At 38.3% G+C, this 17,028-nt stretch overlaps 1 protein-coding gene across 1 annotated transcript in view; it reads right to left on the bottom strand.

The window, feature by feature from the left end:
• The window catches only part of LOC109504088 (coiled-coil domain-containing protein 112), a 44,784-nt gene extending 28,007 nt beyond the window's left edge, over nt 1–16,777 (bottom strand). Inside the window, exons 1-3 of the mRNA XM_025299932.1 lie at nt 16,560–16,777; nt 10,293–10,396; nt 6,745–7,008 (exon numbers count right to left, since the gene is read on the bottom strand). Coding sequence (XP_025155717.1) covers nt 6,745–7,008; nt 10,293–10,396; nt 16,560–16,777 — 586 coding nt within the window. The remainder of the gene's footprint in view (nt 1–6,744; nt 7,009–10,292; nt 10,397–16,559) is intronic.
• Between the last annotated feature and the right edge of the window lie 251 nt (nt 16,778–17,028).

The raw sequence follows: 17,028 nt of genomic DNA, 5'->3' as shown, positions 1-17,028 counted from the left end.
CAGTAATTTCAAAAGACGCTTCGTCTGAAAAAAACGATATTATGCAAAAAGTTCGGTTGTTGATCAATTCTTTGCATCATAACTTCTGAAAATTGCACCCTGCGGTCAAAATCATCCTCATTCAACTTATGGTGGAGATGAATTTTGTAGGGGTGGAATTTATGGTCTTTAGATTTTTGGAAATTGACAATACACTCATTTGAAGCTGTTGAGATGCTTTTCTAATTGACAATCTGGGATTTTCAACAAATGATTGGGCTACTTCAAATTGTCGCTCTTCTGTCGTTTGAGACCTTGGGCTCTCAGATTTTTGGCGGTTTTTATTACTCCCAGTTTCTACAAATCGTCTGATGGTGCGAGATACAGTCGATATTGAAATATCTTTGCCTTCATTACGAAAGTTTTCATTGAACAGCAATCTCACTTCACTGTATGACCTTTGTCTATCCCCCCATCCTTTCATCATCAATAGCGAAACTTTCTTATGCTCTGTAAGAGAAGCCATTTGGAATTGAAAACAAAAAAATTGCAAAAATTTGGTATAAAAAATTCGGTTTCTTTACCTTTAAATAAAAATAATAAGTAATGTACCATTGATCGTTAATAATAATATGATAATAATTCAAAACGGACTAGAATGACATCAAAACTTGTTAAATCGATGAAAACTCAAAAACAATCTATTATCTGACACTAATAGAATCGAGACAAATAAAAACCTTGAAGCATACACTTTATCGATGGCGAATACATTTTTCGGATACCGGACTCCTGGGATTTTTGAGCTCGCTAAAACCGAATTCGACGTCGGATTTTGCAAATTCAAAATGGCTGACTCAAGGTAGCGGCCGATATTTAAGAATAACAAAAATTGGATCTCGTTTTAGGAGTTTTTGAAGTCGTTCCTGAAATCGAATCCGATGTTGGATTTTACAAATTCAAGATGACCGATCCAAAATGGCGCCCGATATTGAGGAATTACCAACAATCGGAGTGTGACCTCGTACGCAACGTAAAATCTCACTCTTCACATTATGGGTGGGGGTAAAAGTATGTGTTTCCAGCCTAAAAAATTAATTGACCTTGATATGACTGACACATAACCTTAAGAACAAGGTCAAGGTTGAAAACGTCATATCCGAATGTAAAATTTTTCAATCTTGACACTTTTAGGTCAAAAGTATGGAATCTCAGTCCTAAAAAAGTCCGGTTTGACCTTAATAATAATCTTAACTCATGACCTTGAGAATAAGGGAAAGGTCACGGCTGAATGTTCCTCGTTGACCTCTACATTCTTATTCTTATGCGTAATATTGCTCCCTAGCAGGTGCATTTTCGAAGATATTCGCGTTTTCAGCCTAAAACAAGCTTAGACCTTTATGTGACCTTCAGAGGTCAAATTTGGCAGTGTTCAAGCTCATATCCGAACGTAAAATTTTCTGTTCTTTTCATTTCTGGAGTCAAAAGTATGGAGTCTCATTTAAAAAAATTGACCTGACCTTTAAATGACCATCAAGGTCACTGTCAAGGTCAAAACCAAGGTCACCGTCAGATAGCCAGGAAAAAATCCCAGTACTTCGCATTTTTTCTAGGACTCATATTTTTCGAGTTATTCTGCTCTTCCGGGACTTTTATAACACCCTGTATATAAATAAAGTTACAACTATTATGCCTATATATACAGGGTGTTTGATAGCTGATCATGCAGACGAAAGTTGGAGATAGATTGGGTGTAACCGAGAAGAAAAGTCATGTACCATGATGTCAAATTGGCAATAGTTACCGAGTTATTAATTAAAAAATGTGAGCCAACGAGCGCGTAGAGAGCGGAGGGCGGCCGCAGTAAGCACGTAGTCATTTGATACAGGCGGAGTCAATGAGTGTCGGTAGATAAGCGCGCGCGGCGAGGGGCAACGTAAGCGACAAGAGGCGATCGCGCGCGACGAGGAGCGAGTGAGCTTTTTCTTTATAGCTGTTTCCTTATAGCTCGCTCGCTCCTCGTTGTTCGCGCTGGCTCACTCTTCGTCGCGCTCGCTCGCCTCTTGTCGTTTGCGCTTGCTCGCTCCTTGTCGTTCGCGCTCGCTCGCTCCTCGTCGTTCGCGCTCGCTCGTTCCTCGTCGCGCGCGTTCGCCTCTTGTTGTTTATGTTGCCTCGCCGCGCGCGCTCGCCAACCGTCACTCGCTGACTCCGCCTGTATCAAATGTCTATGTGCTTACTGCGGTCGCCCTCCGTTCTCTACGCGCTCGTTGGTTCACATGTTTTAATTAATAACTCGATAACTATTGGCAATTTGACATTATGGTACATAACTTTTCTTCTCGGCTACACCCAATCTATCTCCAACTTTCGTCTGCATGATCAGCTATCAAACACCCTGTATACATGTGTGTGTGTGTGTGCGTGTGCGTGTGCGTATGCGTGTGCGTGCGGGCGTGTGTGTGTGTGTGTGTATATGCGTGTGTGTGTGTGTGTGTGTATAGTGGCGTAATAGCTGTAATATTAATAATAAAATTAAACAATATAATATTATATAGCTCTAACTATAGCTCTAATATATGCAACTAAACCATTCTAAAATATGTGTTCAACATTTTGTAATTATACAATTCCATATAACATAATTATGTGTTAATCTTTTTTCCACAGATACCAGCAGATGGCAAAATTGTCAGTATAACATTATTGCGATATTAAAAGTCTACTTTTTATTACATCTAAAACGAAATATAACATTACGTCAATTTTATATTTTGTTATAAAAATCCTATCTAAAAAAGTGTGTTATCGTGAATGTATTTCTTATCGAAGCGTTGAGGCCTCTTTTCCGCGATGTTGATTGGCCATCTCGACTGTCTCGATCGTCTCGACCGGTCACGGCTGCATTCGTGTCGCTCGCAGCTGTCATCGCGGCGAATGACAGCTGAATGACAGTTTGGAGAATTGACAGGGGAGAGAGAGAGAGTGTGTGTGTGTGAGAGTGAGTGTTTGAAAGGGAGTATGTGAGTGGGAGAATGAGAGAAAGAGAAAGGCAGAGAGAGAGAGAGAAAGAGGAGAGGGAGAGAGCAGAGAGGGGGAGAGAGAGAAAGAGAGGAGAATGTGAAAGAGAGTTTGTGAGAGGGAGAGAGGGAGAGAGAGAGAAAAGATGAGAGCATATGGCAGAGAGAGAGAGAGAGAGAGAGAGAGAGAAAAGATGAGAGCATATGGCAGAGAGAGAGAGAGAGAGAGAGAGAGAGAGAGAGAGAGAGAGAGAGAGAGAGAGAGAGAGAGAGAGAGAGAGAGAGAGAGAGAGAGAGGGAGAGGGAGAGGGAGAGGGAGAGGGAGAGGGAGAGGGAGAGGGAGAGGAGAGGGAGAGGGAGAGGGAGAGGGAGAGGGAGAGGGAGAGGGAGAGGGAGAGGGAGAGGGAGAGGGAGAGGGAGAGGGAGAGGGAGAGGGAGAGGGAGAGGGAGAGGGAGAGGGAGAGGGAGAGGGAGAGGGAGAGGGAGAGGAGAGGGAGAGGGAGAGGGAGAGGGAGAGGGAGAGGGAGAGGGAGAGGGAGAGGGAGAGGGAGAGAGAGAGAGAGAGAGAGAGAGAGAGAGAGAGAGAGAGAGAGAGAGAGAGAGAGAGAGAGAGAGAGAGAGAGGAGAGAGAGAGAGAGAGAGAGGGAGAGAGAGGGAGAGAGAGGGAGAGAGAGGGAGAGAGAGGGAGAGAGAGGGAGAGAGAGGGAGAGAGAGGGAGAGAGAGGGAGAGAGAGGGAGAGAGAGGGAGAGAGAGGGAGAGAGAGGGAGAGAGAGGAGAGAGAGAGAGAGAGAGAGAGAGAGAGAGAGAGAGAGAGAGAGAGAGAGAGAGAGAGAGAGAGAGAGAGAGAGAGAGAGAGAGAGAGAGAGAGAGAGAGAGTGAGAGAGAGAGTGAGGGGGGAAGAGATAGAGCTTAAGATGGGCTTGAATAGTAATGTTGAACGTCGAAATTTTGATTGGTTATACGGTTACGCGTTACTATCTAGAAAATATATGTCATGGAATATCAAACTGTATGCGCCTATTACATCGTATGTTGGAGTCAGATATTATCGAACTTATATTATACTCCAGGGATTATTTTTAATTTATAATATTCGTTCTGAACTTTAATATAAATAAGCTAAGTTGGCGCGCGCGTAGCGCGCGCTTGTAATGTTCTAGTGTAATAAAAAGCGGATATTTGAATATTGTCATAATATACTGAAGTATTTTTGTCATTTGATATCCACAAGATATCTGTAGAAATTAGCAAACAACTGTATTATGTAGGATATCATAATTGCAAGTTATTAGTTAGAGTCACATACTATAGATATTATGTTAAACAGCAATCGCAATAGTATTGTAACTATTAATAAATCAAAATTATAACACATATATATATTTATTTATAAAAGTATGTTACAACAATTGATATTGAATAAAAATTTGCTTCTTTGGTTAATACTAAATGGTACACATACATAATGGTGTTCGTAACAAAATATAAACTATGTATATAAAACATAAATAAAGTGTTTTATCTACTTTGGTAGTAAAAAATAAACGAAAAACATCAAAGAACTATCAAAATTATAGACACATATACAGGGTGTCTCAGAACTTTGGGACACGGACTCCGTAGGGATATAGAGCTAAATGAGAGGAACGATAAAGTCCTCTGCCATAATGTGAAAATCATAATAGTTTTTTAATTATAACAGCGCAAAGTTAGGCAACATTAGGAGGTTTTCCACGCTCAGCGCGGCCTATAGAGGCCTATAGCGGCCTTTAGCGGCTTATAGCGGCTGAACGATAACGCAGCTCACGGTGACCGTCGCGTGGCATCAAAGCGCTAAGACACCATCGCGACAGTCAGCGCGAGACGCGTATCGCTTAGCCCCTACGCACACACCTTGCCGCGGAGCGTCTATAGGCCGCGCTGGGTGTGGAAAACGCCTAACTTTCCGCTGTTATAATTAAAAAACTATTACGATTTTCACATTATGGCACAGGACTTTTTTGTTCCTCTCACTTAACTCTATATCCTTACGGAGTCCGTGTCCCAAAGTTCTGAGACACCCTGTATATAAAAGGAAAACATATAGATGAAAAATATTATATTAATACTATTAATAAAACTATTAATAAAAATACTATGTTAAATGATAATATCATTGTTAATCATGAGCCACCGTTTCTCCAATTTTTTGCCTTGAAATCCGTATAGTCGCTTATGCAAGCCATTTCGATACATATTCCGCACAGTCGTTGTCTGTTATTGCGCTGTGGGATATAGGAACAGGTTCTGAAATATATATCATTACCATATTATTATTATTTTTATAAAATGTTAAATAATAATTAAATAGCAACTTGAATCTAAATAATACCGTTATTTGCAATATTGATCAAAATCATCTTGCTTTACGGAGTAGAATAACACTTTTTTCTTAAAAATTCGTTCATTTTGTGTAAAAGCGAATCGAAATAGCTTAGTCTAATCAATTTTCAAAGTGAAATCCGGGAAACTAAATAAATACCCAAGAGATATATAGTCTTATCTGTATGCATTGCTTACAACACCTGTTGCAGGGTGTAGTCTACGTATATACTTATATAGGTCGACAAAATACAATTTCTGATTACGGTGGTTCCAATGAGGCCCTTCAGAAAAGTTACAAGGCTCTGTCAGTTTCTCAACACACATTTGTGTCATCTGCAACTTGACTAAATAAAATATAAAGGGACGAATTGTAATATTTTACGGAGTGAATTGCAAAACGATATTTAAATTACTATTATATGTCGATAAGCGTTCTTTCTCGTTTGAGATGAAAATATGACTGCGATCTAGATCAATTTGATCGAAAGACGTTACAATAATGTCTTTGTTACAATAACCAAATGTATTTACATACCTCTTTTCTCCAGCTACGTAACAGGCACTTTAAGGAGATTCCAACTTCCAGCTAGAGAGCCTCAAAGGGAGAGAATGGCAAATTGATCACGTGACCAGGTCTCTGCTGATTCGATGGAGGCACAAGGCCTTCTTCACCAATTAGAATATTGATATAGCATGACGACAAGCTGGTTTTATAATAAGTCATAGGATTAAGACCGACTTTAATCCTAACTAGTCTTACATTCGGTGATTTAAGCCGTAAGCTTTAAAAATGGAACAATCGCAATTAAGTTTTGTTGTAACATCTATCAACAAATAGAAATTAAAAGAGGAGGTAAAAAGAGGAGGTTAAAGCGTTTAGCGTCGCATAGGACATTTGTCCACGGGTATTCAATTGTTACTGCAAATTAATATCTTTGCAATATAGTTGCAATATTGCAGAAATAATATTGCACAAGATTGTTTTTGTAATTTTGCTGTAATATTGCACTGCAATATGCAATTTTGCAATGTTACAACAATGTTGCTGCAGCTTCTGTGCTATATGGGATATTAGTATACAACAGTTACATTATTGAATGAAAAATTATAACTATCATTAACGATCATATAATTCCTATAATGTTATTCTTACTTAAGATTTATTGTTGGGTTCCTGCGTATACAATATATTTTAAATAAATACAAACAAGATCTGCAATTGGCTCTTACCGTCTCTTACTCTATTGTATTATTTGAAAAAAAATTATTAAGTCTATAACAAGATCTGTAACAACTGTAACACTTTATTTTCAACTTTATAAATTACGAACTTTCGTAGCGTATTTAAATTATTATTGTACATATGAGTGAAAAAGTGCATACCTATTTTAGCAATTAGTGCCTGAAAGTCTTGGACTGCCTTGTACTTTTGACCGTTTTTAACGTTTTTACTAGAGAACGTGGCGAATGTTGGTTTGTTAATGCTAGGAGTCACATTCTGATATTTATGTAGATTTAACTCAAAGTTGCGTAATTCGGATTCAAGTATAGATTGCTCTTGCGACAAAGATTCAAACTGATAGGACTTCTCGAAGTCTTGAATCTTTTGTGACAGTCTTACAAGTCGTTGCTTATACATGTTTGTGTCTAAATAAATGTATTTAAAAATTATTAAATACAGGGCTCTTATAAAAAAATTAATTCAATGTCAAAACAAATTTTGACGTTTATTTCCGTAACAAAATAGATTTACTAACGATTAAAATATGAAATAACGATTTCTCATTAATTATATACACAACAATGCACAGTGCGCAATTAAAACTGTAAGTAAATTTTTAAATTATACAGTAGTTAAGTACAAATTTATAGATCCAGAATATACATGCGCGAAAATAATCAAATAAAAATATGTCAAATAATATTAGGTGTACAACTTTATTTCCGCCGTTTTCCTATAGATGGTTTTAGCGGTAAGTAGTGGTCGAAATAAATAGATCATAGACGTCATGCAATAAACTTGGGCATCTGTACCCCACCAACCCCATAGAAGCATTAGTCGATTTGTGTCTGCATCATAAAGTTATTCTCGATTGAAAATGTCAGTTTACGAGCCAAATTCTCGTCATTTGTGGGAGGTTTTAATTTTCTGCTTCAATACGAAGAAATCTGCGGCTGAGGCTCATCGAATGCTCTCAAATACTTATGGTGAGGCCGCTATTAGTGAAAGAACGTATCGTGAGTGGTTTCAACGCTTCAAGAACGGTGATTTTCACGTCGAAGACCGGCATAGCGGTGGAAGAGAGAAGGTTTTCGAAGATGCAGAATTGGAGGCATTACTTAATGAAGACTCGTGTCAAAGTCAAGAAGAATTGGCACGATCATTGGGAGTGACTCAACAAGCAATTTCAAAACGCCTCAAAGACATGGGAATGATTCAGAAGCAAGGAAATTGGGTGCCGTACGAGTTGAAACCGAAAGATGTTGAACGGCGTTTGTTTGCTTGTGAACAGTTGCTTGAAAGGCAAAGACGGAAGGGATTTCTGCATCGCATTGTGACTGGGAACGAAAAATAGGTTCATTAAGATAACCCCAAGCGCAGAAAATCATGGGTATATTCCGGCTATGCTTCCACGTCGACGGCCAAACCGAATATTCATGGCTCCAAGGTCATGCTCTGTATTTGGTGGGACTAGCTCGGCGTAGTGTATTATGAGCTGTTAAAACTGACTGAAACAATCACAGGCGATCGTTATCGAACGCAATTAATGCGTTTAAGCCGTGCATTGAAAGAAAAATGGCTGCAATACAACGAGAGATACGATAAAGTGATTTTACAGCATGACAATGCTCGATCCCATGTTGCGAAAGTGGTCAAGACATACTTGGAAACGTTGAAATGGGAAGTCCTACCCCACCCGCCGTATTCTCCAGACGTTGCTCCCTCTGACTGTCATTTGTTTCGATCAATGGCACACGGCCTGGTTGACCAACACTTCCGGTCTTATGAAGAAGTAAGAAATTGGATCGATTCGTGGATCGCTTCAAAAGATGACGAGTATTTTCAACGCGGGATTCGTACGCTGCCCGAAAGATGGGAGAAAGTAGTGGCCAGCGATGGACAATATTTTGAATCATAAATATATCAGGTGTAGTAAAAAGAAATCCATTATTTTTGCATGAAATTGAAAGCTTTAATTACCATAGTTAGAATGATCCGATTTAGGTCAAATATGCGCCGTTTTGTTCGATAACTTGTTGCCATTTTGAAGGTAATTTCATTAATGTACAATTACGTAATGTCAAGGGTCAATATTAGGCGGTGATGTAAATCCCTCGGAACTTGCGGAACCGCCTGTCATCTTTCATGACGACTAATTTCGTCCTCGGCAGGACAAGATCTGCGGTCTCCGTCCATTAACCCTTTGTATGGCACTTGTTTTCTACCTGACGAATTTCTGTGAAATCTTGCATCTCTATAGTTTTTGGACCACTGATTAAAAAGCCAGATTTCAAAAATTCAAAATGGCAAATCCAATATGACTAACATAAGGGTAAGTTGGTGTAAGTCTGAATAAAATCAGTAAAGATTTTAGATCGTTAATTACGAATTCCATGTCAGATATATAAAAATCATTTCATTTCATTATGCCTCTCTCATAGAAGCCCTCGTCCCTATTAGCAAAAAATTGAGACAGTCGATTTTCACAAGCCTCTCTTGAAGCGAATTTTTCACCAGCATAATTGTTCGCCATGGACAGGAACAGATGGTAATCACTTGGTGCCAAGTCCGGACTATAAGGTGGATGCATAAGAACCTCCCAACCAAGCTCCCGGAGCTTCTGGCGAGTCACTATCGATGTGTGTGGCCTGGCGTTGTCCTGATGGAACACAATTCCTCTCCTATTGGCCAAAGCCAGCCGCTTCTGGGCGATTGCTTCCTTCAGACGGTCCAATTGTTGACAGTACAGTTCCGAGTTAAGAGTTTTGCCGTAGGGGAGCAGCTCATAGTAGATAATTCCCTGCCAATCCCACCAAACACACAGCAAAACCTTCCTGGCCGTCAATCCTGGCTTGGCCACCGTTTCCGCCGGCTCACCGCGATTCAACCACGACCGTTTTCGCTTGACGTTATCGTAAGTGATCCATTTTTCATCACCAGTGACCAACCGCTTCAGAAATGGGTCGATTTTGTTGCGATTCAGCAGCGATTCGCAGATGGAAATTCGGTCCATGAGGTTTTTTTGCGTTAACTCGTGTGGCACCCATACATCGAGCTTCTTTTTGTATCCAGCCTTATTCAAATGGTTCCAAACGGTTTTTTGTGCAATCTTTAGCTCTTGGGCAATCGAAACAGTGCTTACATGACGGTCGGACTCGACAATGTCCATGATTTTATCGATATTTTCGACAATTGGCTTTCCAGTGCGTGGTGCATCTTTGACATCGAAATTACCGGAACGGAATCGACGAAACTAAAATTGCGCGTGATTGGCTGTTACAGTATCAGGACCATAAATACTATTCACATTTTCAGCCGCCTGGCTTGCGTTTTCGCCTTTATTGAAGAAAAACTGTAAAATATAGCGTATTTTCTCTTTGCTAGTGTCCATCTTTGACGCGCGCTCAAACAAAACTGAGTCAACTAATCACAAAACTGTCAGAAAAGTTTTTTTAGTACGAAATCTCATCTTTCTAACGCCATCTAGTGGAACCCGATTGGACTTATACAACGCGAGATACAGATAACTAAAGCCATCTATTGGAAAAATAATGGATTTCTTTTTACTACACCCGATATAACCAGTTTTTTTACAATAAAGCCTCGAATTTCGGAAAAAAACGGCGGAAGCAAAGTTGTACACCTAATAACATCTATTAATCGAAAATATATTATTGATCGCGAATAGATTAACCATTTAAATATTCACCTAAGTTTCGAATTTGTTCAGGACAGTCCATAATGGATTTTGCTGATTCGGATTCCTCAGTAATTTTATCCAAAGATTTTTTTACACTCTCTAGAAACTCTTCCCTTTAAAAGTATTTAAAGAAAATACTTGCATTATAGAACACTGTAATATGTTTGAATGAACTTGACTTAAACCTAACGTAGTGTAAACCTATATTACGCGAAACTGCGAGTTGAAACGAGATGAGATATTCATATCTCAGCAATGGTTAAACCGATCTAGGTTTTTTCAGTCTCAATCGATTCGGCCTTAAAAAAATAGGAAGAAAAGTGTGCTTGTGTTTTCTGTGTACGTTGTCTCTAAGTGTAGATATTTTAAGATAAAGTCCGAATCACGGAAAATTTCGGTTCAATAAGAAAATACGAAAGTAAGAAACGCTAGACTACAGAGGAGAGGGAATTTGTGCGTCTCACTTTTCCAACACCAGAGACGGTACGAGCGCCTCTTGACAAACCTATTTTAAGAGTATTTTACATTAGATGTATTTGTAAAGAAATGGTTTATATGTGACTATTGTATGAGTTTTAGACATTTGAATATTAGGGAAATGTTTCACCGATAAACGAGTAATTATTCTATATAAACTTAAATAAAACATTACACCGTGTACGTAGAGAAAATTTATAAGTACATTTTATTATAATAAAAATGATGTCATGTATGTATTAAACAAGTTTTAGTTCGATATAGTTTTTAGTGCAGCCGCGCCAAAATTTTTTGCATTAAATATTTTGTATTGCATTATTATAATAACTAATTTATTATAATAACAAGTAAAATAACCATAAAACTCAGTGTTCTAGTAAATAATGAAGACACTGCTTTTGAAGTACCGGACTTGGTATCATTGGGAGTTTTCAATACATTTATCTTCAAATTGCAAATCGTTCTCATTTGCAGAGTTGATGTTGAGTAGAGTTTTTCAGTTGATGCTGTTGTTTTGTTATATCATTTTTTTGTAGAACAGTTTTGTAGAGTTTTATTTATAGTATTCAATAGAAGAATTTATTGTTGGAGGTATAAGTTTTACTTGTACAAACTTGTACATATTACTTGTATAACGAAAATAATAAATTACATTGCCCAAGGATACACGCTCAGGTGCGATACGATGCATAGTACTAAAAGCGTAAATATTGTCGCTTATCTTGAATAAAGAATTAATTATGTTATAATCATATATATATATGTTAGGTATTTTTCAGTTGGCGTTACTATTTTAATATATCATTTCTTTTGTAAAGTAGAACAGTGTTGTAGAGTTTTATTATAGTTATAAGTTTTACTTGTAAAATTTTATGTTACATATATAACTTGAAAAAAATTATTTGAGATTTCTAAAAATAACATATACTGTTGCTAAAAATAACAATATAATGTTACGTGTGTACTTGGCACCTCTTTTTATCTTTTTGTTTAAAAAGGTAAGTTTATATTTATTTTTTATATTACATCTTTTCTATAGTTACCAGGCGTGTCGGTAATTCCTTTCCGGTTTTTTCGCTAAAGAAAACACGTTATTTACAATGGATAGCTAAAATATATTCATTCAAAGTATTGGCCATTTGATTCTATACATTTTGCCCATCTCTCAGGCAATTTATGGATGCCATTCCAAAAGAACTGTTTCTCCTTTGAGCTAAACCATTCATCGAGCCATTTTTTAACTTCTTCGAAATCGGCGAAGTACTGCTCTGCAAGCGCGTGCCCCATCGATACGAAAAGGTGGTAGTCGGATGGAGCCAGGTCTGGAGAGTACGGCGGGTGCGATAAAACTTTCCATCCAAGTGATTTCAACACTTCTTTGACTGGTTTTGCTGTATGAGACGGCGCGTTGTCATGCTGCAAAATCACCTTATCATGTCTTTGAGCGTATTGTGGACGTTTTTCGATCAATGCACAGTTCAAATGGATAAGTTGTTGTTGGTAGCGATCAGTATTAACTGTTTCTCCAGGTTTCAACAGTTCATAATATCAGGTGTAGTAAAAAGAAATCCATTATTTTTGCATGAAATTGAAGGCTTTAATTACCATAGTTAGAATGATCCGATATAGGTCAAATATGCGCCGTTTTGTTCGATAACTTGTTGCCATTTTGAAGGTAATTTCATTATGCCTCTCTCATAGAAGCCCTCGTCCCTATTGGCAAAAAATTTAGACAGTCGATTTTCACAAGCCTCTCTTGAAGCGAATTTTTCACCAGCAAAATTGTTCGCCATGGACAGGAACAGATGGTAATCACTTGGTGCCAGGTCCGGACTATAAGGTGGATGCATAAGAACCTCCCAACCAAGCTCTCGGAGCTTCTGGCGAGTCACTATCGATGTGTGTGGCTTGGCGTTGTCCTGATGGAACACAATTCCTCTCCTATTGGCCAAAGCCAGCCGCTTCTGGGCGATTGCTTCCTTCAGACGGTCCAATTGTTGACAGTACAGTTCCGAGTTAAGAGTTTTGCCGTAGGGGAGCAGCTCATAGTAGATAATTCCCTGCCAATCCCACCAAACACACAGCAAAACCTTCCTGGTCGTTAATCCTGGCTTGGCCACCGTTTCCGCCGGCTCACCGCGATTCGACCACGACCGTTTTCGCTTGACGTTGTCGTAAGTGATTCACTTTTCATCACTAGTGACCAACCGCTTCAGAAATGGGTCGATTTTGTTGCGATTCAGCAGCGATTCGCAGATGGAAATTCGGTCCATGAGGTTTTTTTTCGTTAACTCGTGTGGCACCCATATATCGAGCTTCTTTTTGTATCCAGCCTTATTCAAATGGTTCCAAACGGTTTTTTGTGCAATCTTTAGCTCTTGGGCAATCGAAACAGTGCTTACATGACGGTCGGACTCGACAATGTCCATGATTTTATCGATATTTTCGACAATTGGCTTTCCAATGCGTGGTGCATCTTTGACATCGAAATTACCGGAACGGAATCGACGAAACTAAAATTGCGCGTGATTGGCTGTTACAGTATCAGGACCATAAACACTATTCACATTTTCAGCCTCCTGGCTTGCGTTTTCGCCTTTATCGAAGAAAAACTGTAAAATATAGCGTATTTTCTCTTTGCTAGTGTCCATCTTTGACGCGCGCTCAAACAAAACTGAGTCAACTAATCACAAAACTGTCAGAAAAGTTTGTTTAGTACGAAATCTCATCTTTCTAACGCCATCTAGTGGAACCCGATCGGACTTATACAACGCGAGATACAGATAACTAAAGCCATATATTGGAAAAATAATGGATTTCTTTTTACTACACCTGATATACGACACCAACCTGGTCCCACCAGACACAGAGCATGGTCTTGCGACCAAAGCGATTTGGCCTTGCAGTCGATGGGCCGCCTTCGCCAGGTGATAACCATGATTTTTTTCGCTTGGGATTTTCGAAATAAATCCATTTTTCATCACCCGTTACTATTCGATGCAGAAATGACTTCCTTTCATACCTTTGAAGCAGCATTTCACTGACGATTTTTCGATTTTCCAATTGCCTGTCATTCGATTCATGTGGCACCCATCTTCCCATCTTTTGGATCTTTCCCATCGCTTGTAATCGTTCACAAATTGCTACTCGGCTCACATTCAACTTTTCTGCCAATTGTTTTTGAGTTTGTGTTGGGTCTTCATCCAATAACTCCTGCAATTCCGCATCTTCAAACGTTTTCGGCCTACCATGACGTTTTTTGTCTTGAACGTTGAAATCACCATATTTGAATTGTCGAAACCACGTTTCATATGTTCTTATGGTTGGAGCATGCTCACTGTAAGTCTCTACCAGCAAACGATGACTTTCAGCGGCTTTTTTCTTTTAATTAAACAAGAAAAGTAATGCGTGCCGCAAATGCACGTTTTCAGGCACAAAACTCGACATTTTCAAAAAATTATTAATCTATAACGCTGTTATTTTGGCGGAACGTAACTTGTGTAGTTTTGAGGTTAATGTCAGTAGAATAAAATGACATATGTATCAAATCGTAACATTGCATACTTATGGCTAGTGACATCTGTTACAAAAACCGGAAAGTAATTACCGACATACCTGGTAGATAAGTTTTATTTGTAAAAATTTATATATTTCACACCTATATATCTTGAGAAAAAAATAATTTGAGTTTGATATGTTACATACATATATAAAAAAAAAATAATTTGAATTTGGTATACATGTATACAGGGTGTCTCAAAAATACCGGACCCCCCGAATAACTTTGCAGGATCAAATTTTCATGAAAAACTTTAAGTACAAAAGTTGTAGAAAATCGAGTAACGGACTTAATGGTGACTTTGAATTTGACCTTGGCCGTGACTTTGAAAGTCATTTGGAGGTCAACTTGCGTTTTTTAAATAGGAATCCTTATTTTTTATTACACTGTTCTTTTCTACCAATTAATTTGAACAACTTTTGTCTAAAACAGCTTTTTGCCTAATATTTTTTGAGATATTTGAGGAAAACTTGATAACTTTTTCAATATTTAACTTACGATATCTCGCTAACTATGTGTCGGAGGAAAAAGTGGTACTAGACTTTCTTGCTTTAGTTAATCTCAAGAATATATTGTTACAATAGCGCCCTGACTTTTGTTAACTTACTGACTTTTGGAATTTTCAAAATCATCAAATTAACAAAAATCACGGCAGTATTGTAACAATATATTCTCGAGACTAAATAAAGCAAGAAAGTCTAGTACCACTTTTTCCTCCGACACATAGTTAGCGAGATATCGTAAGTTAAATATTGAAAAAGTTATCAAGTTTTCCTCAAATATCTCAAAAAATATTAGGCAAATAAAAAGCTGTTTTAGATAAAAGTTGTTCAAATTAATTGGTAGAAAAGAACAGTGTAATAAAAAATAAGGGTTCCCATTTAAAAAACTTAAGTTGACCTTCAAATAACTTTCAAAGTCATGGCCAAGGTCAAATTCAAGGTCGCCATTAAGTATATTACTCGATTTTCTACAAGTTTTGTACTTAAAGTTTTTCATGAAAATTTGATCCTGCAAAGTTATTCGGGGGGTCTGGTATTTTTGAGACATCCTGTATGTAAAAATGACACCCGTTATTCGATTGCTAGTCAACAGGAACGATCTGATCAGCTATTGAAAATAGCTGATCTGTGCTATTGAAAATAGCAATCCTTAAAATTGAAGAGCGATCTCCCTGGACAACGAGTCAATAAGCACCAGTATTGATTTTTCCACAGCACAGCTGATCAGATCGTCCCAGCTGACCAGCAATCAAATGACGAGTGTCACCATTTGCATTTACAGCGTAGTGAAACTTTGTTCATTACGGAGCGTGCATTGCAAATATTCCTGTCAAATGTAGTTTTATGAACTTCCGTCTCGATGGGATTTGCTTTTGGCGGGAGCAGCGGCACGAAATTCCAGTTTGCTGATACTCGCTCCGGATCTGATTCTAATCCCAGTTAAGCTAATCGAAACTTTCCGCATTAATCTGTAATGTTCCTCTCCGTGAACTGCTCCCCTCCCCCCGGTTCTGAGACTTTTAATTTCGTTAGTTCATTATTACTATACGCCCGCGCTTCTGTTCTCTGCTGATCTTACGCCGCTGGTAATAAGAAGATAAACGGCATTAAAAGTGTTAATTGAAGGAGAAAGTATTGCGAGGGAGCATTCCGAGGAAAAAAAAGCGCCTCAGTTAGATAAGACGGGGAACCAGCCGCGCGGAAGAGATAGGGCAAGAGCACAGGCTTTTGCATAACGTATAATACATAACGCACAAGAGAATAAACCAATTAGTTTCCTTCATTTCTCTCCTCAGGATAGAAATGAAGAACTCTGATTGGTTGATTCTCTTATGCGTTGTGTATTATGCGTTATGCAGAAGTCTATGCTCTTGCCCTATAAATAAATATAACATAAGAGGCGATCGTAACGCCTCTGGTATTGGAAAAATGAGATGCATAAATCCCCTCTCTTCTATGGTCTAGCGTTTCTTATTTTTTCACTTTCTTACAAAATCGAAATTTTCCATGACTTGGACTTTATCTTAAAATATCTACTTAAAAACAACGTACACAGAAAACACAAGCACACTTTTCTTCCTATTTTTGAAGGCCGAATCGATTGAGACTGAAAAAATCTCGATTGGTTTAGCCATTGCTGAGACATGAATATTCCACCTCGTTTCAACTCGCAGTTTCGCGTAATATAGGCACGGTGTGCCTCTTGATGAAAAATTTAAGTGATTTTTCGTCGCTTACCTCTTTCTGGAGATGTCATTCATATCTTGTAAAGCAAGTTGCACATCTTTTGATCTTATGTTCTCCGTCAAATTAAGCAGATTCCTTTCTAACAAACTCTCCTGTTGCTTCAACTTCAATAATGACTTCTTATATTTCGTACTTTCGGCAGAACATATTTTTTCGCACGATGGCATTCGTTTCTCCTTTCTGTTTTCATCATGATTAATTCCATTCATTATTACATACGCAATTGCAATATTGAAATTATTTGCTTAAAATACAATAATGTTCTACCAATAAAAAAGAAAAAATAATAATAACGCAGAGAATTCACAGACGCGTCGTCTTTTCACGTGGGTTGACTCGGCCGACTGAATTCATTAAAGTTTGCGGCCCAATAAAGTTTTACACATAGGTTTCCATAGCAATTCACCGTAACCGTCTCCCTTCTGATGTAACTGCACCTGTTGTTCGAGTATGGCTTTCC

Source organism: Harpegnathos saltator, unplaced genomic scaffold, assembly GCF_003227715.2.
Source record: "Harpegnathos saltator strain DR-91 unplaced genomic scaffold, Hsal_v8.6 scaffold297, whole genome shotgun sequence".
In the NCBI taxonomy this organism is placed as follows: Eukaryota; Metazoa; Arthropoda; class Insecta; order Hymenoptera; family Formicidae; genus Harpegnathos; species Harpegnathos saltator.
This window is presented reverse-complemented; position numbering and strand designations above follow the sequence as displayed.